The sequence below is a fragment of the Fistularia commersonii genome, chromosome 17, assembly GCF_037954325.1.
Source record: "Fistularia commersonii isolate RoL2024-O1a breed Wild chromosome 17, RoL_Fcom_v1.0, whole genome shotgun sequence".
In the NCBI taxonomy this organism is placed as follows: domain Eukaryota; kingdom Metazoa; phylum Chordata; class Actinopteri; order Syngnathiformes; family Fistulariidae; genus Fistularia; species Fistularia commersonii.
Window position 1 is genome coordinate 15278101 of NC_141300.1, and position 26003 is coordinate 15304103.

Sequence of the window (26003 nt, forward strand, 5' to 3'; positions counted from 1 at the left end):
CAACGCACCTCCCCCTTCCCTAAAGCTGTCTGCTTCCACTCCACACACACACACACACACACACACACACACACACACACACGCGGAATAAAAAGAGGCAAATAGAGATACTGCATCAGTGCCATTCACTGGCATCTGGACTCGGTCATGACAAGCATGTCTGCATGGTCATAGTGGGTGCATCAGCCAGTAAAGAAACTATTAAGTCGAACGGTTTTCTTTAACCTTTGCTGGCAGCAAGCGTTAGCTCATAAATTCTATTTCAGGTAGAACAATAGTAGATGAAGACTTGATTAAAGTAAGTATTGATACTCTGTCTCAGGTAGCTTGTCTCCATTTAGTTCATCTGAAGTTTTTTTTTTTTTTTTCCTTTCTCCAAGCAGTCAGCCTCCCTCTATTTGTGTGAGTGCGTCCTCTGGTTCTCCCCACCACACTCACTCCTCTGTCCCTCTGTTTTCCCACGGTGATCGATAGCTCATTACAATCATTGACTGCAGCTCATCAGCACCTGTTAAAATCTGGAGAGACAGAGAGTAGGTGCATGTGAATATGGGAGTGTGTGTGTTTGTGATGCAAGTCTATTGATAAATAGAAAAGATTAGTCTGGAATGAGTCATAGGTGACGTTTGACATTTGAATGTGTATTTTCTGATTCACATTCATTGCTGCGGGTGCCTAGTTTGTTGTCGCTTTATGGTCTGTGGTCTTGGGGAACATCTTATTATGCAACTCACGTGGGTACCACGGTTTGTTGCTATGGTGATTGCCAAGGGAGCTAGAGTATTATAGGTGTTTATTGTAGACAGGAGCAAGGCTACTCACGTCTATCAAGGCAGGCTTCTATTTACCACACAGTTTGGACCACATATTAAGATAAGCATAGTTGCAGAGGTACAAAGGGAAACACAGAACACACCACAGTCAAGTGTGGATGTGATGTGGATAGATCATCGGGTAATCATATTCCTGGAAAGACAAATCTTGTTCAAACATTCAGTCATTGGTTTAGTGCATCACTGCAGGGTTTGTATTTGAGAACACAGTGCGAACAGAAAGAAGCAAACAGTAGAAGAAAAAGAGAGAGAGAGGGAGACAATTACTAGCCACTGTTAAAGGCAGAGAGCAACTCACCAAATGGAAGAGTTAAAGTGAGAACTGGAATCCTCCTGGGATTCTTTCACAGGATGTAAGTTAAAGAAGGAGGAAAATTGGTGTTGTTGAGGTGAAGTTGTTTAAAAAAGGGGTGAATAAAAAGGAGGACTAAAAAGAGAACAAGTCTCTGAGCCCATGCATAAATTACACACGCCATTTACATATTCATTATGTTTTGTGTACTAATGAGAGTATTTGCTTAATAGCTCCACCACTGGCAGCATTTGTTTGACACCGGGATTTTTTGAAGAGGAGATTTAAAAAAACAACGACCGAAAAACAACAATGGTGCTGGGATTACCTCAGTCAAGTAGTTAAGGTCGGTTGTGCACAACCAATTTTTATTCATAATGACTTCAGTCCTATTGCTTTATGTGCATGTTTGAATACAACCTGCACTACTTGCTTAGAGATGTGAACAAAGCACACATGATGGGGGCTGGTAAAAGTTAATTAAACAACGTAAGCTTTTGCCAAACTCGTGGCTCACTTCACCCCCCCCCCCCCCCCCTTGTCTCAGTGGAATAAGTAACAGCTGCAATAATTATGTACAGGCCAGTCACCCACAGCATTCCTTCAGGTGCTTGAAAAATAACAAAAATGATAACAAAGGATAACAGTTGGCGGCGCTTGAATAAGAAATTAAAAGTTTTCACCGTGTCGACAGATTTCTTCCTAATACTAACAAAATGCGGCGCATTTGAAACACGATGAATAAAGTGAGGAAGAGAGGGATGGAAATATAGAGACAGGGGGAAGGGCGACGACGGGATGAGCTACAAATGAGAGCGATGGCGGTGGCAGGTTGGCACAGTGCCATCCAGTCAGGACTTGAGCAGGGGCGGGCATGGGCGAAGGGGCGAGGAGAATAAGAAAGAGGAAGAGAAACAGACCTCCATACTGCTTCGCTGATGCCACCTTGGCACAGGCACAATGGGGCGAAACGAACGAGACCAAAAGGGTGGCGTTACGGAAAACGTAGGCGATAGCGGCGCATAGGAGCGAGCGAAATACCGGCAGACAGGGGACACGGCAGCTGTTGCTGGATGAAGAGAAGCGTAGAAGGACGTCGAAGATCTAAATGGGAGATAGCGTGAAATTATAAAGTGCAACTATGACGATTGACCTCACGAAAGAAAACGTCGGCGGGAAATCCTGCATTCTATCCGTCATCTGGCTTCCATTCTGTCTGTGCCAGCCACCGCGTGCCAGTCAGCGGGCACCATGCCAGTCTGTAGCCCTGGCACTACCGAGGCGTTCAAAGCGGCTCGTGGAGAACCGTCCTATTTGAAGACAACGGGACTCACCTCTGAGGATTTGCTGCGAGTCAGTGTGTTTGCATGGACAATGCCAAGAAGAGGTGCTCGGGCAACGGTTGCCAGCGATTCTGTGTTGGCATCTTTTCAGGGCGGCGAGGGCACCGAGAGAAACGTGGCGTGCTGCCAAGCCGACATTGCGCAGACGTTTGCCAAACAGAAATCTCCATACGGTTAGCAGAAGATTTGGGATGCCCACCAATGGCGTCCCCTCAAGGGAGAGACCCGAAACAGAAATGGCACCGTGCCAAGCGCAAACTGGGAGGCATTTACAAGTGCCATATGAGGATGTACAAAGCGGAAACAAAATAGTTGCAGAAGGTTGGAACAAGAACCACAATTGGATTTGTGGGGTATGAAAGGACGAAAAGCATTTCTGTGATGCCAGCTTTGCTCGGTGCCAACTGCAGCGCTGGAGGAAGCATCTGCCCAATACAAAGGACCAGAAGGGGGAATGTACCATTCCAATGGGGAGAAGAAGGGCTTGCGGATGATGAATAATGAGCAAAATACATAAAGGTTTATCTAGAGGAGGAAAAAAAATGTGAATTTGAGCCTAATGAAGAACACTGGGAGTGGGTGGACAAGGATGATGAAGAGCCTCTTTTCTGCACATGCACACCTGGGATGTTCTTAAAGGGATAGCCCTTCAGACTTCTGCGTGCGTTAAAGGGAGGGATGTGTTGGCATCATCTCCAGGGTGTCAAGCTGCGTCTCTCTATTGCCAGTCAGGGAGGGCGCTGCAGTCGTCAGGGGCGGGCAACTGTCTGGGCATCTCATCTGCAGCTAATTAACAGCCACTCGCTAATTCTAACAGCCGATCATAATTAGCGATTTAATCGCTCGTCAACGCTTTTCTCCCCCCTTAAATTGTGCCTCCTATTTGGAAACATGTGGATAAGCTAAGGAACGCTGGAACTCCCTCTCCCCTCCTCCTCATCCTTCTTTCCTTCATCCTTGGCTCCAGACTCCAGTGGGATCTTAATTAAGCTTGGGCTTCATTATGCAAATGGAGTACGATAAACGACAGCAGAGGTGGAGCTGAATCCAGACAGAAATGGAATGGTGGGAGGGAAGCACTGGAAATAGAAATGTGGAAAGGTTACTTAAATCTTGTGTTGGATTTTAACCGCGTTGAAACAATTGCGTTTAATTGTAGAATGAATGCGCTTTGAGACCGACCGCCTCATGTCACTTGAAAATATTTTGTACTGCGGTGTTACCATTTTTATCTGTGTCACCACGAATGTTTCTTCGAAATAACCCTCCATACACAGATAGGTTTTTGTCACAAAGAAAAATTCATAAGGGAATGTTGACAATGAACTCCTTAATATCGCCAGTCAGCCGTTGTCGTGGATACGCCAAGAGATGGTACCGATAGGGAAAGAGAAAGGAGACAGACAGAAACACTGACGGTGGCAGCAGGATGGCAGCTAATGTCATCTCAGTTTAATCATCGCATGGGATCATGGGGTTCATGAAAATTCATTTGCATATCATTAAATGGAGAGAGGTTATTTGGTGCAGGCAGACAAAATGGGATTGGATGAAGGATGGAAAAAAATGGCAAATGGAGGTGCTCGTTATTAAACAGCAATGTTTTATAGTCCGCCAGCCGATTCATTTAATTTGGTCGTAATTAAAATGTGTCAGACTCAATCAATCATTCCAACAGGAATACTATCAATGTTTCAATCTGCCAAAAAAAAACTAATCAGTTGGACATTTTCAATAACAGAATAAGTGCTGTAGTCTACAGTTGTCTTGACCCGGTCACTCCTTTACCGAGTTAGCTTATCAAAACATCCCTTGTGACTCCTTTGTATCAAGTCAAAACACCTCTGACAGGTGGCGATGCAACCCACTTTTAGCCAATAAGTGGTCTTTCTGACCTGAGCAGCGAGCTGCCGGTGATGTGTATGTTTGTGCCTGCATGCATGCATTTCTTATTTACATAAGTGATGTAATTAGACCACCTTTTCACATGCAGATTAGTTTGACAACATGGCAGTCACTCTATATCTCTCATACACACCCACACACACACACACGCATACTACACAGCATAACACACACACACACACTTACTGCCGTGACCACCCCATATCATGTGGAGTCTGTTGTCTGTGAGCGGAGAGTGTAAAGATTAACATAATCCAGCTAATAAGTGTGAGTAATATTCACACGGTGACGCGTGGCGTAGACATTGTCCTGCTGATGCGTATTTGTATCTCATTATAGATGTAAAGTAGGGGGGGTGGAGGGGGGGGGGGGTCATGGGAGATGGGGGATGGTGAAGAGTCACAAAAAAGTCTAGGCTTGAATGGAGAGACACCAAAGAATGACAAGAGGCTGCAACGTCCTAACAAAGTTTTATACCTACCGGACCAATGAAAGAGGTCGATGAGGTATCGGTTGGACCGATTGCAAAAGGTGCCCCTTAACAAGGATGCTGGATATCAGTACAGGAAGCTTTTCTAAGCTCTCCACAAATCCTGGAAAAAAATAAACAATTTCATTGATTTTAATGTTCATTTACAGTACTGAGAAGTACAGAGCTTCAGGTTTTCCAGCCGAATGTAGGAATTATAAATAGAGTGTATTTGCGCTTGCAGGCCAGCTCTGCCACATGATTGATTAGGATGGTGTGGCAACCATTAAAAAGTCATTTAAAAGATGGATAGGGACCACATTTCCAAATAAAAACCACTTTATACCTGATGAAGTGCTGAACAAACTCTCCTTCAAAGACATTTACTGATTACTTGCAGTGTACGAGTGAGTGTGATGCCGGACCCTTCCATTTACTGTGTGTTTGAGCATCAGTGGTGGATGGTACCCTAGTAACTTCCAGCAGAATTGTTTGAACGTTGGTGCTTATTTCATTTTCACACTAAGAACAAATCGTATAATCATTGCTTTCTACCTAAACCGAGCGACACAATTTTTATATTGTGACATCTGTGAACCTGAAACCAGCCGCAGACACGAGTGCCGCGACAGAGGCGAGCCGTTCCGTGCAGATTGAACTGTATCTGATTTTAGCATTAGCTAGAACCGTTATCCGAAGAAGCGGAGCTATTTCTAAATGTGAGAATATATTTCAGTTCTGTCTCTTTAATTCAGGGTTCCACCACAGCAGCATGCTTTGGGATTCATGCATAAACATGAGCTGGCCTTTCAGCTCTCTCCTCACATAACCAATCTAAATCTAAATGAGCCCCCACTACAGATACACCAGCAGGCAATGACATTACACCCACCCCCACCCCACCGCACCCCACCCCACCGTTCCCCACCGCACCCCACCCAACCCCACAACCTAGCCCAACCCCCTACTCTACCCTAGTTCCCCCAGCGACACGTATACACCAGCAGGCAATAATTTCACGCCATCCCTCAAAGCTCCCCCCCCCCAGCCACTCCTCACACTCATACCCCTTTTTTTTTGCTGCAACCCCACCAGCTGCACAGTACTCATTTGATTAAGAGGGGGAGGACAGGGAAAAGAAAAAAAAATGGTGGGGAATCACTTTATCAGGATGACTTTCCAAAACGGGCATCGTGATCTATCTCAAATCCCGGTTTTGTTTTTTTCTCTACGTTTGTGTCCTGCTCGTATTTGTTGAACCCATTGCCTCTGCATGCAGTCAGAGGTGTTGCAAGGTTGTGATTCCTGACGCGACATCGCTTTGTGACGGTTCAATAAATGACTCTGAATTGTTCCACCTACACGAATGGCATTTTGCATTTCGATATTCTTCAAATTTTTTCCTCTCCGGTTGGCCATCCTATCAACCGCTGGAAAGTTCGGCACTAAAAAGTTTCAAAATAAATGACTATAACTCCGAAAAAAAAAAAAAAAAACGCTCTGCCGTGCCAACCTACGCTGTGGTATTTTAAATGTTGCATATGAAAATGTGCCTGTCCTAAATGTGCTGTAGTGTGCAATTTTTCTGCCATCTCTCCCACAGTCGTAAAACACATTATCATCATCAGCAGGAGCAGCAGTGTAATTCATCCGACGTCGTTAATATTCATCATATCATTTAGTCACAAAGGAAACTCATCTGGCTGAATGTCACAGATGTAATTAATGAAGTGACCCCAGAGGTCACGGCTCTATTCACCAAAGAGCTTCGACACACTACTGTGTTACGCATACACGGTTGCACATCAAAAGCTTTCGAAACCAGACGTATCCCCAGCAAACACTCTACCTGGAAAATTAAGCATATATATATATATATATATATATATATATATATATATATATATGTATAACACCAGGCAGACACCCCTGCATGCCATAACACACACAAAATGGATTCTCTCACTTAGACCAAAGGGATGAGACCACAGCGTGCACCAAAGCAGACTTTATTTAGCTCAGTGGAGTATGGGAGGGGTAAGGAAGAGAAACACACCAGTAGGGGAAAAGTGGGGAAGGGAAGAGTATAGAGACACACTAAACCACTGGAGCAGGACATGAGGACAGGTGCACATCACAGGTATCTTTTTGGTCATCACTATGGCAACAACATATCCAGAAAGAAATGAAAAGAACAGGTTTTACCTACAATAAGGATAGCAGAGTGCCTTTCACCATAAAGGACCCCAATATGTACATCTTACAGTCACTAAGATCAAGAGAATACAAGAGAAATGAAATTGAAAATAATCAGTATACAAAGACTGCCTTTGTGGTATTTGGAATGCACATTTTTGTACAGAAGAAAGCTCATTGGTATTGTCGTAAACATTGGTTGTTTGAGAACAAAATCTGTCAGAGTTAATCAGTCCATGTCCTTTGGAAAATCTGCTGTAATGTCAGTCTCGGTTCAGCAAAATGGTTTTAGCTGGACAAATGGACAAGAGACAATGCAGCACAGAAACACTGACACCACACCAGTGGATGGTTTGGGGCTGAACTCCTTCAAATAACTGCAGTAATTTCATAAGCATTGGCACAATAATGCACAAGCATGACCATCTGAAACTGGAAGCTTCGATCTTTGATGAAAAAATATTTCTGTTCCTATGAAAGCCATTTTTAATCTTCTCGGATCACGGGTTATTTATATGATACTGAAAAACAAGGTTGATGGAATTTAGCCCCACATATTAATTTGTTTTCAACAGAATAACAGGAGCAGTTTATCAACAGCATCACAGGTATCATTACAGTTTGTAGTCATTAAAGCCTAGTGGTAAAGCGATCAGAGCATGCATCTTTCTACAGTATCATTAGAAACTACAGTACATTAGCAGCAAACTGGACATCCTTAAGGGCTGAAGTTCAACACTATGATAAACAAAGAAAGAAAGAAAAGAAAATAAACTGTAACATTTCCGAAGAGAAGTAAAACTCTTTAACCGCTATATTACAGACTGCCATGGCTCTAGTTTGGGGTTTTGGTTACAGTCTCCAGTGTGCTTATGAGAGGCAGAAAACAGTAGCTTAGATATAGGGACTCCTTCCTTCTTTAAAAACAGCAATACATCAAGTAAACAGTAGCGCTTATTTTTGTAGGTCATATGGTTAAAGTATTATCACGTCTTTGGATTTTTGTCTTAAAGCATTAATTATTGTTTAGCTATTATTGTTATATTATTATTATTAGTAGTAGTAGTAGTAGTATTACAGTTATAATAAGGACTGGTTGCAAACAAACATAGGAGGAAAGGTAGAGAGAAAAAAGGGAGCGTGGGGAAGGATAAAGAGGGAAAATAAATTAAGTGTACAAAAATAACATCAATAACATCCATTATTAAGTTTTTCTCTGCTTTGCGCAGGAGCTCCCTATCTGTAAGTGGAAAAGAGAGCTATGTCTCAAACATCCAATGAAGTCTTGAGTCAACCATACAAAAGCTAAATACTGTACATTTACCCCTCACACTATTAAACACTTTAGTTTCAATAAGGTTTTGTAACAATCTATTGGAGGTGAAAAGCTCAGATCTTTGATAAACAGACACGTGTTTGTGGATGGATTGTAATACTAAGCCCAAAATTAAACCATGCCCCTTCTGTTTGCGAAAACAGAAAAGAATTAAGATCACATTTTAAGTGGAGCCATGTTGACCTGTTGACCTGAGCATAGAAAGCTTTATATTAATCACACAACATTGGTAAGCCATTGGTATTTTCAAATAGAGTGAAAAGGCAGTAAGTCCTTGCCTGAACATATCAAAGCTGTCATAATCCTTTTTTTCATCATGACACTATTATATCGAAGCAAGACAGTTTATCTCAATTCATTAGATTTATATTAAGAAACTATTACTAAACACACACACAATGTAAATTTGAGTTTGGTTAAAGTTTTCATATACAGTATAGTGGTTGAGTGCTATAAAAATAGTTTGTCCCTCGCAGAACAAACCAGCCTTTAAGTTGTGTGCTATTTGGGCTATTATCCACTAAAGGAACATTGACGGTGTCCATGTACAACAGAAGACTCATCATTGGCTTGTGGTGGGTGGAGCTGCATCCTAGCACTATATCAGTCTATTGGTATTCAGCTTACCTACTGTATGCCAGCTGCAGATCTCACCCTTCACTGTACAGACGTCAGCTCTGCGATTTGTTATTGAAAACAAACATTTTGAAACTAAATCCACAGACATGTAAAATTTTGGTTACGAGCTTTGGAATCTGAGTCAGTCTTTACAAAAGCTCTATGCAAATACCTCCATCTATTTCAAGGTTATTCTGTTTCTTCATCCACTGTTAACTGCTTTGTTTTTCTTCAAGTTTATCTTTTGGAGTTTTCTATTTACACTAAAATCTCTTTGACATTTGTTTCCAGCCTCTTATAGACTGGCACTACATGCTACACATCTAATCATCTAGCACTGTCTGGTGGAGGGCCCACTGGGAGTCTGTCGTGCAGACCAAGAGGTAGACTGCAGGTCTAGCTGGGCAGTGAGGTCACATACTTGGAGAAAGCTCTTTGGCCTCTGTGGCATTGTGGTTGGTTTTAATCAACTCGGTGTTTGGTTGTAGTCGGGTGACTGACGGAAAAGGGAGAGGAGATCTTTGCAACAGGAAAAGGACAGACCAGGGAGGGAAAAACAGGAAAAGCGACAAGCTGCGGCAGAGAGGACTTGCTTGGTATGAGCTCTACCGCTTTCAATTAAAACAGGTCGTCTTTGGGCCACTGGACGTTGCGTCTTTGGGGGGTTCAGGTTACAGATTTGGCAGCAAAATAGACAGGAAACTTTTTTTTTTTTTTAAGAAAGTAGACAGCAGGTGCAGGGAGAGTTTTTGGGATGCAGATGAAGAAAAAGTAAAGGGACCCCCAGTCTGCCTCTCTATGCTCTGTCTCTCTCCCCTACTCCTGCAGTCAACTCAGCCTGCTCCCTCTCAGCAGAGTCAGAGCTCAGGCTCCTGGCCCTCTTCTCCTTGGCTCTGGCATTCTGGAACCATACCTGTTAAAAAACAAAAAAAAATCTTAATTTTTTTGCTCAAAAAGTTCTCAGCTACAGTATCGGTAGATGCCGATCGAACCCATTTTAGCTGTCTTGTCACTAACCTGCACCACACGATGAGGAAGTCCCAGCTCCTGCCCCAGTACTTCACACTCGTGTCGGTTGGGTGTGCGGTGGCTCCTGTAGAAGTCTCTAAGCTGGAGTACCTGAAAGTGGCTCATCTGTGTCCTTTGGCGCTGCTGCTGGTGGTGGCTCTGCTGCAGAGACTGAGTCTCACTCCAATCCGAACTCGGACCCCCAGATCCCTCGGGGCTGGGTGGACCTTGGTAAGTGACACCGGAACCCACCTCACACGAGAACTCCTCATCCTCTTCCTCGTAGTCATCCTCCTCCTCTGGGTTGCTCAGATCATTTGCTGAAGTTAGAGCGGTCATAGGTGGTTTCACCGTTAACTCTTTGATGCTCATAACATAACCGGGGTTGGGCGTAGAGTCACAGGAGATAGATGAACCTGGTCTGTCCATGATAGATGACATAGCCATCCCAATCTGTCCACTGGGTCCACCGACCGATAAGTGGTAGCCTGCCCTTTCGGCCTCCGTCCAATGACGTGACCTCATGTGGGCATCAAGAGCACTCTTTACCTTAAAGAGGGCCCTGCAGAATGGGCAGCGCAGGTGGTTCAAACCCAAGCTGAAACTGGATCCCGGTCCCATGGACCGGAACTGTCCTTTCCTCTCTCTAGCTCGGGTGTTTTGAAACCAGACCTGTGAAGTAAAGGACGGGCGCGTTTAAAATTTCAAGATAGGCAACGTCATTGATACCCTGTGAAATGATAAACATTAACGAGGTACCTGGACCACACGTCTTGTGAGGCCCACGTCTCGAGCGATGCCCTCCAGCACGCCTCTCGTGGGGTTAGAGTCCAAGCTGTAGCGCTGGTACAACACCTCGAGTTGTTCCGGTGTGATGGTGGTTCTCTGACGCTTGTCCCTCCTGTGCTCCTCCTCGGCCTCGCGACCACACCGTTGGCCCTCTAAACTGCTCTCGGACAAAAATTTGGAGCTTTGCTTCATTGTTGTCTGAGAGAGACTGAGGGCGTTGCCGGAGTGATCGGAGAGTACGTTTTTAATTTTCATGCTGTTTAGGTGTGAAATCATGGAATGAGTAGCACTAGGGTGCATTTGAGGCATACTGCCCGAAAGCATTTGCGTAGCCATGAGGGTGTGGTTGGGGTGGAGCATCATGTACGGCATCGTTCGGTCAGAGAAACCGGAGTGAAGAAGCTGGACCTGTGACTGGGCTGCCAACAAATGCCTGGTCTGATGCTCCTGCCACATTTGGAAGGACGGCAAAGCCACTTGACATAGATTGCACTGAAACTGAGACTGGTTTTGGTTTTGGAGTTGACTTTGTATCTGCGTTTCAGAGGAGAGACATGAGGCGGCCTCCAGCTGCTTGGTGTGATTCATTTCAGACTGCGAAGCAGAAGGGAGGCTGAGTGATGTATCAGCAGGCTTTTCAACAACAGGATCTGAAGGATGGCTGTGTGTATGCCCCTGGCTTGCATCAGACATAGGTGGAATGATAGGCACTGTGTTCTGTGAACAGGATGAAGAGTGAGGCTTTCTGATGAGGCTTTCTGATGTACTTTCTTGCTCCACCTGAACCTCGGCTTGTGAAGAGGATGCTGTCTGTGTGACCTGCTGGGTATCCTTGCAACGGTTGTCCGTATCTGAATTTTCGTTCTGAATTTGAGCACTTGCTGGGCCGTTGTTGGTCTGAGGAGGCGTTATCACGTGTTCTTGTTTCTCTGCAACAGGTGTCAGTGCACCTTTGGTCGTTAGATTCTCATTTTCTGCGCAGGGATAGGAAGAGTCGTGTACGGGGGAGTCGGGGTGGGTGTAATACTCGTATGTCAGATCCATGGAGTTTTCATTGTGAGAGTCACCTTGCCCTTCATGAAGACCACAGTTGTCCTCGGTATCGTCATCATTCTTGTCATGCTTATCCCTCTGCCTGTGACCTCTGTCGTGTTGGTTCTTTACTTCCAAGCCATCATCTGTTCCCTTGTCTTGGTTTTTACGAGCTCTTTGCCTTGCATTTTGGAACCATACAACTATGACCCTGTTGGGGAGAGACAGGAGAGTAGACAACCTGTCATACTCTTCCTCTCTCGGGTAGGGTGTCGCCTCAAACACCCCCTGCAGGGTCTCCAGCTGTTTCTCTGTGAACCGGGTGCGGGAGGATCGTCGGCCCCTATGGGCCTCTCCCCTGTGGGGATCTGTTGTCTGGCCCTGCTGGGACGTAATGGCGGGGAGACCTGGGGACAGTGAAGACGGGGAAAGTGTAAGCGCCGGCGTTGGTGCCACCTCCTCTCTTGAGTCATCGAGTGCCGTTGTGGGCGGGTTATTGAAATTGTAAGGAGAATCTTTGTCTCGCTGTCGTTCTTTAAATAAAGTGTTGCGAAACCAGTGCTTGATAACTTTGTGGGGCAGCCCGGACAAAGAAGACATCTTGCTTATCTCTTCATCACTGGGGAGACTGTTAATGTCAAAGTGTTTCCTCAGAATAGTTAGTTGTTCCTCAGAGATTCGAGTACGGGTTCTCTTACTCTGCTGTTCCAAAATTGTCGGACTGACTTGGGACTGCTGTGCCGTTGGAGCGGGACTCGGTTGGGACGGTTGACTCAGTAACCCAGTACTGAGCTGTGGAGACTGAGCTAGCAAGGCTGCATTTAGTTGCGGTTGCTGGGTATGCACCGCTGGAGTGATCTGCGGCTGTTGCCCAAGTAGTGCTGGATTGAGTTGGGATTGGTACAGTTTTGCCAGCTCCGGGTTCACACTTGAGTCCAACCAAGTTTGGGATTGGAGAGCCACCGATTGCATCACAACAGGAGGGATGAGGGGTAGCTCCAATGGAAATGGAATGGGTGGTAGAGGGAGCTTCGGTAAAGGTAACTGGGGAATAGGAAGTTGGGGTAAAGCAAGAGGGAGCATGGGCATTTTGGGTAGCGGTAGAGGGACTGATTTGACTGGGGAGGTGTTCTGAGTCGTCACTGTAGCAGGTGTATTTGTAAGAGCTGCCTCCTGCTGAGGCGATGTTTGAGGCTGAGAGGGAGAAACGGGTGGGGAAGGCGCAGGGACAGTCGGTGTTGGGTCTGTACTTGCCGAGCACGTTTTGGTTATATTTTCTGAAACTAAGGACGCGGGTGAGGATGATGTCGCTTTAACTTGAGGTTTAACTGGCTCCGATGCAGGTTCTGATTCTGAGGATGTGGCTTGGGCTCCAGCTTGGGTACTGAGAGATGAATTATCCCCAGATTTAGGCTGTGCAAGCGGGTACATTTGGTCATACTGCAGCCTGTATTCTCTTGAAAATCTCTCCAGAACAGCGGTGGGAAACAGTGCTTTGTGAATGTACTCCTGGTGGCTTTTCAATATCATGGCATCTGAGAAAAACTTGCCACAGTCTTTACACTTTTCTCCTCTTCCACAGCATCCTTTGTCTTTTTCTGCAAACTGCTCCTGTTTGCTTTGTTTCTTTTCCTCGGGGAACTTGGCTACATCTGTGTTATCTTCAGCTCCTTTTTCGTCATCTTCTTTACAGCTTTCCACCTTTCCTATCAGCATTCCACTAAACTTGTCCTTTTCTTCCTCCGAGTACAACTCCGGAGTTTTATTATCTGAGAACTCTTTCTTCTCTTGTAGCATTTGGGTTACAATCTGCTGCTGGTGTCTATGTCGACTTTGTATATACTGCAGCGCCAACTCGTAGCCATAAATCTGCAGCAGAGCTCTAAGAGACTCCCCATTCACAGCAGCATAGGGCACTCTAGGAGGAGGGCATTGTAATCCATGGGCGGGTGAAGAGGAATCTGCTTCCTCTGTTTGACTCTCGGTCTTAACAGCAGAAACAGACATTTCCACTTTTTCCTCTACGCATTTGCTGTATTCCCCCTCCGGGTGGTTGGTGGAGAATCCACCGGATCCAGTTTCAATATTGGCTTCAAAAGGGATATGATCTTTTGGTTGGTTGACAGCTGAGCTCGAACCTTGTCTCTGGTTTTGTTTTTCATCTATTTGAGAAAGGGACTCGCTTTTGGTGTCTTCCTTGAACTGTTCTCTGGGAGTCGACTCTAATTGGCTAAGGTCTACGTTTTTAATCGCCATCTCTGGGTTAAGTTTCATGTCTCCAGAAAAGTAAAAGGGCAGAAGAAGTTGTTGCTGCAGAGAGAGCAAGTTATCTGTTGCCAGGGGGAAATGCTGAAGGAGATTCTCCGTCCCTATGGGAAGGTGCTGTATTACTTGAGACTGGAGCAAGGCCGTGTGTTGCAACTGAGCTTGGGCCTGTGCCTGGGCCAACTGCTGCTGCTGTATCAGTATTAGCTGGTTTCTCGATGCGATCAGCTCTGCCACTCTCTTTTTAGTCTGCTGGCCGTCATTTGAGTTCGAGAGCGTAGGCTGGACGTCGGAGACTAAGCCCGATAGTGACGAAGTAGAGGAGCTCATGACATCTGGCTTTTTGCTATATGGTAAACCCTTGGATGTTTCCTCACAAGCTGTTACGCCCTGGTTAGACGACGTCTGAACGGAAACGGGAGACGATACACCAGACGCCGGAGTCTGTGGGACTTGATTCTGGGCAGCCCGAGCCCTCGTCTGGTGAAGGACAGAGCGAAGGTGTATGTCCAGTGTGGAGCTTTGGCTATAGCCCACTCCGCACAATCGGCAGCGGTAGGGTCTGGGGTCCGGGCCACAGGGGGCCTCGGTGACGGAAACACCCGGGCTAGAGTCCTGCAGGGCTCGCCTGGCTCTGTGCAAGTGAGACACAGAATTGTAGTGAACCAGCAGAATTGTTTTCTGAGTAAAAGATTCGGAACAAACGGTGCATTTGTACGGCCTGGACGGATCCAAGTATCGGTCCATCGTGGGGTTAGAGCTCTTCTTGACAAGAGAACTGGAACCGAGTTCTGATATCATTTCCTCATGTAGTACTTTCTCTTGCTCAATTAAATCCTCTTCACCGCCATCAATTTCAGCGTCGATGTCCTTCACTTTCATTTTTGCCTCTTCTTTTTGCTCCTTTTCTTTTATGCTTTGCAATTCTTCTTCTTCTGCTTCTTCCTCTCCTTCTTCAATCTCTTCATCGTCTCCCTCTCCTGCTTCTTGACCCACTTGAGGGGACAAACTAAAGTCTTGCTGACGCGAACTCTTTTTGTTGTCTATGTATTGTGTCGCGTGAGGTAGAATAATTGTATTCTGCCCCGGCGTGTTGTCGATCTGCGAGTGTGTGTTCTGCATGTGTCGCTGCAGTGCCTCCTGACTACGGCATTGTCTGGAGCATAAGGGGCATTCTGTCGCCGCCCTCATGGCATGGTATTGCCAATGCAGCTGGAGCTTCTCCTGAGTGGGGAACGCAAGGCTGCACCTGCTGCAACGGAACCTGTAACCATGGCGATCTGAGAGGGGAGGGGGATCAGTGGGTGGTGAAGAAGGGGGGGTCTGAGTCAGGGATTGAGGAGCTAGTCTTCCATTGGAAGGGTGAGCTGTGTTGTCTTCCAAGGGTGGGGTGAGTAGAGCTGTGACATCTTTGGGTGCGGCTACATCACCCTCGGTGTTCTCCCCTGAGATGCCTGGAAAATACACAAAAACCGTCATTCGGAGTTTGAATGATTTATGTGATAACAAGCTTGGAAAACTATGTCTTGGTCAAACAACGGAACACGGCAGGCTATCAATATTAAACTCACATCAGAGTTGTCAATTTATCATGAAATTCACACCTACCTTTACCTCTCTGCGAATCGAGCGGGGCAACGGAATCGGTAGCGTCGGAACAATTTGCCTTGTTATTCTTGACATTTGTATTTTTTGGAGCATCGTCTATGCACGGGTCCGTCTGTAATTCACTGTCCGGCGGAGGCAGTTGGTGTTCTACGGACGGTGCGACCTGGAAAAAACAGTGTGATGGCACACCGGATTTGCTTTTTTTTTTTTCCACAATTTTCCCTGCCAGCGATACAGTCGGGGATACGCGCTCCGGACTAAAAGAAATATGGGATATTGGTTCATTTTCTTTATTAAACTTTATGAATAAATCAGATTTAATTGTAAAGCTTAATAGCACCCAAGTCATATGATGTATGAAAACATGCAGCACCATCACCCCCAGTCCAAATATCATAAAACATTAAGGTATGAATCGCTACATGTATCTTAGATCTTGCATCTGCCTGCAGAGCACTATATGCGGCAAAGCATATCAACTTGGTATAATAAGTGTGCAGTGGCTGAGATATGTGGGTCTGCCCTTCAGCTCCAACGACACCCTCCTACATGCCCCAGGGGTTTAATAAAACTTTACTGAGCTGAATAATGAATTTATTTAAAATCATTCTTCATATAGAAAGTCTCCATCTTTACGGCTCTAAGCGCCAAGACCAAATACTAGGTCTACGCGAACGGCTAGCCGCCCTACAGGAAAAGATGGAAAGCTAAAGACGAGATTTACATGACAAGAGTTCTCTCTATGTCACAGCTTCATAAGAAAGAAAAGAAGAACCACACACACAAACATACTGCAGAGAACACTGAAGGTCAGGCTTAATCTAGAGAGCGTAATTGGAAAGCAAGGTACATAATGGCCATCATCACCTCAGTCTGAATTAATGAACCTCAATTACTATCAGAGTGAGTGAGGGAGGTGTTTGGAGGAGGGAGGAGGGAGAACGATGTGGGGTGGGGCGGGATGGGGTTGGGGGGGTAGAATATGAAAAAGAGAACAGGGAGAGGGAGGGAGGGCGGACGTAAGGGGCAATGAACAAAAATGCCTGAGTGAGAGAGAGCGAGAGAGAGGGAGTAAGGGAGTACGGGAGGGGTAAGGCATAAGAAATTGAGAGACAGAAAGGGAGGAGCAGGCAGAGATTGCAGAATAGGAATGATAGGACTAGCTGGAGGGGGGAGGGAGGTACAGCAGAGGGGAAAAAGGGTGAAAAGCAGTCAGTGAAGTGGAGGCAAAGAGAGCAAGAGACAAAGGCCACTTAGCATACGGGCCAGGGAGATGGAGGATGGTGATGTGGATAGATGACCAGTCTTTGTTAGTTAGAGAGACACAGTAAAAAGCATGGGGGCCCCTTTTTAGCTTGACTGCACTTCTGGTAATAGAGGGCTACTTAAACATGCATTATAGAAAGACTGGCTTTTCCCTCACTCACTCAGTCGAACCCGCTCTCCTCCACTCTAAAAGACGTACATACACATACACACAGAATCCACGGCTGCATCAAAGATGATAGCGGGGAGCTACTTAAACATGCATTAAAAAAGCGCTGCCTTTCTCTCTGGTGCCTTCTTAATGGAATTGTCTCCCTACATTTCACTCCACCCCATCCCCCTTCTCTTCCCCCTTCTCATTTTCTTTCGCTTCCCGTCTGAGAAACGCAAATACAACAAATACACACTTGCATACACTTACTGTGCTGATGAGCTTGTCTACACAATCCTCTGCAACGCTGTGGACGTGTGTGAGATGCTGTCGAAGGTGTGTGTATGGGATCTTTACCTGGCACAAAGGGCACTGGACAGACTAAAACAGAGAATGAACCCCACGGAAAGAAACGCGTTAGGCGAAAAAATGCATATTACGTGTGGTCGAGAGAGCACGGGTCCGTGCGGATAAATCATGCAACGAGTCGTTCTTCTGACGTTTGGGTTCCACAAGAGCCCATAAATCAATCTTTTAGTGTGTTTGATTTTCTTACCTGCTGGTCATCATTTTGCTGGTGTATTCTTGGTCGCTTGGTTGAAATTGAGTTTTCCATTTCCCCACATCCAGATGATGGACGCTTCACAGAGAGCAATGACTCCCTCTTTTCCCCTTCCTCTCCATTTGTATCTTTTTCGGGAAAATAAAAGGCGAAGACGCCGCCATTTCACACGAATATTTTTTCCATGCAATCATCAAACTCCAATTCTAGTATATTAGAAACTGCAATTCATTTCTTTTCGGCACACAGAAAACATCATACCTGTCTCCTTGGAAAGCTGCTTCATCCCCAACTTGCACGTGTCTTTGGTTTGGTCCAAAGGACGAATGCTCTCAGTAGAAGTGTCCATATCCTCATTTAGCTCTCCTGTTAGCGGACAAAAGAAGTCATTATGTTTTGTATGTAGAGAGAATTATGTTTTCCCTTTCGAGAGGCAGCACACTTCAAAAACAGTGAAGTCTTTGGACCTCACTTCATTCTTCTTGTCTGCATCTACACCCTATTGATCAAGTATTGATTCTCCATTAGATGCTCCTTAGAGGTGGAGTAGTGGTAATATGGAGTTACAACACACCAGTCCAGCCCGATAAGTCTTAATTCGCAAACTGACAAATCACAGATAAATCACAGAGTTAATTGTTAGGCCTAGGGTTGGAACAGCGCTCCGGGACTGCAGAAATGACAGTTCACACATTTAAGAAACCATAATCCATTCTATTATTTTCTGCATGTGGCACAGTAGTGACTGACCTCCGCTGCCCCCATCGCTTTTCAGAGGATTTGTATTGCTTCATTGATTAGCAGGTGCTAGTTAGCCGTTGACAGGGTGATTGGAGATATAACAAGCATGGGTATTGACTAATCAATTTACTTGATCAATACCTCAGCAACAGCCATTATTCATTTTCCCAGTATTTTCATCTTAATCCCCTACCCACTCTCTGCACCAGCAGCACATGCAACAAAAAAAAAACAAAAAAAACAGACAAAAAAAAACCAAATACACTCATATACTGTCGTTGTCCATATTCTGACCTGTGACACCGTCTGGGCATTTCCTGATGGTAAAAATTGCAGCCAGTTCCTCTCCACCCATTGGCTGCAACTGTAGTAGGCCCTCTCTCTGCTGATGGATGGTGGTTTGACTGTGTTTCAATACTTGTAGTTTAGAAGACGAGGAGTGGTTGCATAGGAGACAATGGAACAGCCATGAACCTCCATGAACCTCACCATCGTACTGCTGCAGGAACTTCAGATGAAAGAAAACAAGAAGAAAGCATTAAAACATCTGGCCATTTTTTTTAATCAATTTTTCAAATCTATGCGGTGAATGATAAATTGCTGCATTTGTATTCAGTTTCAAATGCTGCATAGATGTTAAAGATAGAAAACCTATTACTGAGAGTGTACTGACTCTGTAAACCCGGACGCTTGACTCGTGATGTGAACTCAGGGAATGTCCTTGTAGCTTCTCCAAACTGCTGGTCATATAGTCACATAGGTTGCACCTCAGCTGAACAGGGTTACCCTTAGCAATTAGGGCAGCCCCCTCCTGACCTCTGTCACCTCCCTCCTGAATATGAGCAGTAAGCTGGTACCGGGTCCGGTGTCTGTCAGTCTGGCAGTGCAAGGAGAAATTGGCCCTCAGAGGCGTGGTGTAGCCACACAGGCGGCAGTAGCAGCCACCAGCCACTAAGGAGCACCATTCAGACTGCGGCAGGGACCGAGGCGTGTTCAGGTGTTGCTCCACAGACTCTAAGCTGTCGGACGAAAAGCAGGAGCAGATGAGGCATTGGTACACACCCTGGGACAGGGGTTCAGTGGGAGACAGAGATTGGGCTGGTGGTGGGGAAGGAGAGGGAGACGGAGAAGGAGTCAGTGTCGACCCGAGGGTGACTGGCGGTTCTGCGACTTGTTGACTGGTCAGTCGCATGTTCAGTGAAAGCTCGCTCCCTGCGACACAGAGAAACAGCACAAGAGTGAAAACCGTATTCGGACAACGCCGTCGGGAGATAGGGAGGGTTATCTTTGCGCGTCTCACCTGCAGTTTGAAGGTGTTTGAGCTGGGGAGCGAGGCTCCTACAGTGGGAAAGGTAGTAACCCCTCTGCAGTCGTAGCATGTTGTGTGTGTGTTTCTCGCTGGTGGTGTGTATGCGAAGGTTTCGGGCGATGCTGGTCTCGTAGTCGCACACGTCACATCTCCACCGTTTACCGTGGGAGTGAGAGTGCACGGGCGCCGTGAGCTTGGCGGCCGGGGTGGCGGGCGCGGGTATCGAAAGCGGATGCTTGTAGGCCTGTTCGTCCAAAGTGTGACCGTTGGAGGAGCCGCTGTTAACGTGGGATGTCTGCATCTGACCGTTTGAGTGTCCCCCGTTTTGAACGTTATTAAGATGTTTATCAGACTGCATGTGAATGCTGAGGTTGCCTTTTGACGAGGTAGCGTAATCACACACCTCACAGCGGTAGGGCTTGTAGCCACAGGCGTAGGTTTCACCACGTGCCAGGCGAGGATGGGGTTTCCCTGAACTGCAATACCCACACACACCTCTTGTTGCACTCCCACACACACACTTTCCCCCAGAGGCGCCACACACACAGTGACCTCCTGTCTCTGGATGTTTCTCTTTCATATGGACTTGCAGCGTGTGCTGAGACTTATAATGCCAGTTACACTTGGGGCATTTCAGTGTCTTGCAAGAATTGCGAGAGTGCATTAATGTCATATGACTAGTCAGTGAATTAGGAGAGAGGTCTTGGTTTAGGTTTTTAAGGACAGCTTCTTTCTGTTCTCCTTCTTTGTCTCTCTCATCATCCATATCTGTCTCAAGCTGGCTGTCATTTGGTTCTGGAGCTTTGGCACCATCTCCATTGGAAATGGAAGAGTGAGGAACCCCTGCTAGCCCATTATCCTCACTAGGTGTACCGGCAGGCTCCGGGCCTGCCAGTGGAAAAGCCAGAGTAGATTGCTGGGATTTAAAGCTCTGAGGGAACCCAGAAATCCAGCCCTGATCTCCCATAATGTCTTTTGCCTCTCTCTTGCACAGCGGGGCAGAAGAGTACGATGGACCAATCAAGTGCTTTGGAGAGGTGGGAAGGAAAGTGGAGGGTTTTGGAGAGGTGGAAGGAGTAGGGGAGGGCTTTGGAGAGGCCGCTGTTTTGCTGTCGAGTGTGCCACTGGCCTTTGCAGTGCTGGAAGAAGCGCTTTGCTGGCTCTGTTGAGGTAATAAAGAACATTTGGATTTGGTTTGACTTTGGTTTGAGATGGCCTCCTCCTCTTCCTTCTCCTCCTCTCCGCCTGCACTCCTCGGGGCTTCTGAGAGGCCCGCTGCGTCAGACACCTCTCTCGTACCCAGGTGCACCTCCTCGCCTTCCTTTTGCCCTGACAATTCCTCCTCCTCCTCCTCCTCCTCGGAGTCCTCCTCCTCCGACCGCTGCTTTTGACATGTTCCGTTTTCCTGTGAATGACCGAGTCCATCCTTCTGCCCTCCTCCTCGGGTCTCTCCTCCAACCTGTGACCCCTCTGTACCCTCCTCCTCCTGCTGAGGCAGCGTCAGGGAATCTTTGGCAGGGGCCATGGTTGAGGTATGAGAGGTCGACCCCTGCTCCGGAGCGACCGGCAAGGTCAGGAGAGGAAGAGATAAAACCTGGGGACTTGGGTCAGCATCTCTCTCCTCTCCTCCCCCTCCATCCCCTCCTCCTCCCTCACCACAGTCCATACCAGAGGCTACAGCTGCCACGCATTACCACCCCACCTGTGCGTTTCAGAGCAGAGAGAGGGGCGGGGGGGGGGAAAGGCAGAAGAAAAGAGAAGGAGGGGGGGGGGGAGAAAAAAAAAGACAAAACAAAAATACATGAGTCATGTAAATAATATTGCATAACAGTGGAAGCCATTGATTATGGTCCCTGGATAGCATCTGTTCAATACAGCTTTCAGAATGTGCAATACAGAGGCTGGTTACTCAGGGGTTAGCGTTAGCGCTTAATGGGAAAATCAATAGCATGAGCGCCAAACTAGGTAGAGGAATGCGGGTAAAGGCTATGCAGGGGGTCTATAATATTCCTCGGGGGATAGGATTAAATAAAGAAGTGAATGCTTCTGAGCTAAGGACTTCCACTAAATTGCCACACTTAGATAAAAGCAGATATAACAGCAGTTTTTAAAGCCGGAGTATCAGCCTACATCTTTTGCCACACATTAGCACAGTGATATTATAATTCACATAGGGATCTCCATTTCAGGAAAAAAAAAAGGCATTAGTCGTGGAAAAAAATTCAAACACAAGAGGCGGTGGACACGTTCACGTAGTTGCCGCTGGAATCTAATTCCATTTCAAAACAGAACCATTACTTATGGGGGACTTGAGGCAATATAATAAATGTTTCCTCTCCCAATGATATAGATAGATATATTTGTACTTCCTCCGTACATCCGATGGCTTGCATTCATCATTCATATTAAAGCAAAAACAAAACAAAAAAAACCAATTGAATACAATTAACCATCGATGTAACATCAATGTAGTTAGTGACTATTCATTGTTTATCAAAACCTTTTGAAACATTGTTTAAAATTCAGCTTTTAGAGGAGTTAAACTCTAATAAGGCAAAAAAAAAAAAAAATGCTCTGACATTTTCACAAATATGAAGAACGTAAGTAATTCAATAAAATGCAAAAAATGATCCATGACATCTAAGCGGCTGCATGTGACATTACAGAGTTGCTGTTGTTGTTCCAAAAATAGGGGGGGGACTGGGGGGGGGTGTTGTTCTCTTCTTTTTCTGACTGACAGATGGACGTCGCCGCAGATAAACATATCTCTCATACACTGTGTGTGTCCCACAAACTAATTGCTGACCTTTTTTTAATCAAGGAGTCACCTTAATGTACCCTTCCACCTTCTCCTCTTACAGGCCCCCTCCTCCAACACCCTGAGTGTGTGTCCCTCTCCTCTAAAGCTACCCCCTCTCCCCTCCTTGCAGCTTAAAGATATATGGCTCACATCGTCACTCTGATAGTGCTTTAATGCACTGTGTTTATGTCACAGGCCACAGACCCTTGCCTACTGCGGCTGTCCGGGTGTCCTGCAGGATACCACGCAAAAGGGCTGAGTCTGCCAGCCAACAGCTGAGAACACTCTCTAATCTGATAAAGATTTTCATTTACACTGCCATCGATCACCTCGGTCTATCGGAGATGTAACTATTTATACAAGCATTCCTGGCTCTCTATTGATCACAAGTGCGGGAAACCAACGTGTATGTGTGTGTGTGTGAGTGTGTGTGTGTGTGTGTAAAAGTATATTAATGTGTCAGCATCCTGTTGTCTGTGTTTCTAATACCGATCGTGCCAATTAAGCTCACATTTAAGACACATTTTAAGAAATATGTAAAAATATTTTTAAAAGAATATTATTTCTTACTCTAGAAGAAGTGATTTTAGAATTCCTGGTTGGGGCTGCTGTGGCTGTGCGTGTGTGTGCGTGTGAATGTGTGTGTGTGTGTGCGCGCGTGTGCGTGTGCGTGTGCGTGTTTTGGACAGCAGGACAGAGAAGACGAAGGGGGTTTGTGTGGAAGCGAGGCAGGAAACACCAGAGGAGAGTTGGCCCGGCTTTTACTTGAGCAAATGCCACTATGTCATTTAAAGGACTGACACAAACACGGCGAAGAGATATTGTTTGGGTGACTTTGCGTGGTAGGGGGGGGCGCTCACAAGTCTCGAGGTAAATGCACTGGGATTTATTTGTATTTTTTTTTTTTTGCACTGTTCCGGAGTGGGTCGAGAACGCCGGACAGGCAGGCACTCGAAACCTTTCACTCCCCGCCTCTGACTGTTGACAAGCCGCTGACCGACACCGATCCCCGGGACTACTTCAGCCTTTGTTTACAGCGGGCGGCACCGGAGCACGGCAGTTTAACCAAACGTTCACGATCAGTAACAGGTGACTCCACACACACACACACGCACACACACACACACACACATGCACACAAATCCACAAAAGCCCGTTTTGGTTTTTTTTTTAAGGGGGGCGAGAATCACAAGCGGCACTGACCAAACATGCCCCCCCTTCTCCTTCCTCCTTCCCACTGCCAGCCCGTCCAGGGTTTGCTTCCTCGCCTGCTTCCTTCAATACCGTAAACAAACGCCAGACTTACATTTCTGCAGCAGCTCCGTGCGCCGATCGTGTAATATTCCGCCGAACAATCGCATGGAGAGCACACTCATTCCTTTTGGATCATCCTCTGCGTTTTCTTTACGGAGCCAGGAGAGGAGAGAGGAAAAAAAAAATCGGGGGAGAGGGAGAGAGAGCAGCGGTATCCAAGTTGTTACCAAACAACAGTGTAATTAAAGCTACATATAGGCTGTAGTAAACAGAGAAAAAAAATGGGGGACGGAGGGGTTTGTGCAAGCTCCAGAGGTAGAATGAGTTCTGATCACTGTGGGGGGAAAAACACTTGGCTCTTTATTCCTGCTAATTAGTTTCCTTCAAAAAATGGCTGAGATTACGCCTAGTGCGCATGTGCGTAATTGCGCAGCACCGCTAATTAGCCCGTTTGGATCAATAGGATTCCGCGAGAGAGAGAGAGAGAGAAAGAGAGAGAGAAAGAGAGAGAGAGAGGTGGAGAGAAAGAGGAGGAGAGGCTAGAGGGGACGCGGAGAAGACAAGGACGAGGGGAATATGTTTAAAAAAAAAAAAAAAAAAAAAAAGTACCAGAAATTACGCTGCATTGTTGGATTGCTCTCCAAATTTTGATAAAAAAAACATATCATGCAACATTATGGAATGCGGTATAAATGTATGGTTACTACGCACCGATGTAAAACAAATCTTAATTGAAAATGGCATGTCCGAAAAAGAAATGAGTTCTGGAGAGGGAAATAGTTTAAAGTAGGAATAATGTAGCTGTGGTTGAAATAAAGTGGTCCAAATAGGTTTATGGAGGAATTTGGACGCCGGGGTTCTGCCTTGATAATACGACCATATCCCCGCGAAGCACCGTGAGGCCACAGAATATTAATCTGGTAAATGTCTTAATGTTTTGTGTAAAATTCAGTACCGTTTTATATATTTTTTTAAGCAATATCCAAACATCCGAGATGAAAACTAACATCTTGAAAAAGCCCAAATACAGCGATTCGACGTGTATTGCAGTGGGAAAGTCACTGAAACGTTACGTACTGTACATCATTCAGATATTACAAAAAATAAATATATATATCGATTTTAAAAGAAAGAAAAGACCCCCTCACACACACACACACAAAATAACAGCTTTAATGTGTAAACGTAAAGTTGTCCATAAATATTAATGCTATGAGACGTTTCCTTTTGCACATATGAAAAAGATCCCGGAAATTGTTTTCCACGATGTATTTTTTTGTTGTCTGCTTGGGAAAAACACAAATATTCCAAGTATTACCCGACGTGTCCATCCTTACGTGTGTCATCACAGAAGATCTTTAGATTTGTTTTTCTTTCTTTTTTTTTTTTTGTCTCCGGCCGTCCAGTCCTCTCGACTCGCCTCTATTGTTATGATAATACTATTGTGAATTTAACGCCCGATGTGCAATCTGTCGATCGTCCATATTTTTTGTAGGGAGGAGAGAATTTGATTTTTTTTGTGCAATACTCCTTTATTAAACCTTGCTTATCAAACTTGACCTCGACCTCATTTTAGAACTGTTTTCATGAAATTTACAATAATGTGTAAGACAGTAATGTTGTCCCTCACCAAAAGTAGAAAAAAAGGGAGAGATTGTCTCACAGCAGGTGAACAGACCTATTCTTTTAAACAAAACGGGGTTACTGTTGTGTGAAACAACCACACTGCAAGGCCATACAGGACCTACATGAATATTAATGATATCCTTTTCCTCTTCCTTTTCCTTGTTGATTTCGATGGCATTTAGGTTTGTGTGTGTGTGTGTGTGTGTGTGTGTGTGTGTGTGTGTGTGTGTGTGTGTGTGTGTGTGTGTGTGTGTGTGTGTGTGTGTGTGTGTGTGTGTGTGCCCTGGCATGGCACTTCTATTTGAACCAACAAATATGTAAATAATGCATTAAATAATGACAAAATAACTTGAGGGGCACTTTTGTAATAACTGCTTTATTATATAATCGGTTTAAAAGATTGAACAGAAGTAACCGTCCTCCATTGGACGCCATGGGGAGATAACAAGTGATTTTAAACAAAAATAACTGTTGTCATCGCCTTCCTTCTCTACTTGTTTTGACAAGAGACAACTGCAATGAATGGTATGTGAGTCACTTTCTGTCTGTCTCTCTCTGTCTCTCTCTCACCATCTTTGTGAGGGCATGCATGTGTGTGTT

At 45.6% G+C, this 26003-nt stretch overlaps 1 protein-coding gene across 1 annotated transcript; it reads right to left on the reverse strand.

Moving 5' to 3' along the window:
* Positions 1 to 6850: 6850 nt before the first annotated feature.
* On the reverse strand, positions 6851 to 24162 carry LOC147225326 (zinc finger homeobox protein 3-like). The gene is made up of 11 exons (XM_086162685.1): positions 23830 to 24162; positions 19715 to 21425; positions 19088 to 19626; positions 18709 to 18922; positions 17935 to 18039; positions 17668 to 17801; positions 17382 to 17492; positions 15695 to 15857; positions 10760 to 15540; positions 10010 to 10672; positions 6851 to 9905 (listed from the first exon to the last, which is right to left on the reverse strand). Exons 2-11 carry the CDS (start codon positions 21387 to 21389, stop codon positions 9789 to 9791), a joined length of 8502 nt encoding a protein of 2833 aa, XP_086018811.1. The 5' UTR covers positions 21390 to 21425; positions 23830 to 24162; the 3' UTR covers positions 6851 to 9788.
* Between the last annotated feature and the right edge of the window lie 1841 nt (positions 24163 to 26003).

Coding starts and splice junctions, on each gene's coding strand:
- LOC147225326 (XM_086162685.1), bottom strand. CDS start 21,389: ATGGACTGTGGTGAGGGAGGAGGAGGGGATGGAGGGGGAGGAGAGGAG. Junction 18,040..18,708: donor ATGCCCAGACGGTGTCACAG/GTCAGAATATGG, acceptor GTCCGCTAACAG/GAGAGCTAAATGAGGATATG. Junction 17,493..17,667: donor AGCAAAATGATGACCAGCAG/GTAAGAAAATCA, acceptor TCTCTGTTTTAG/TCTGTCCAGTGCCCTTTGTG.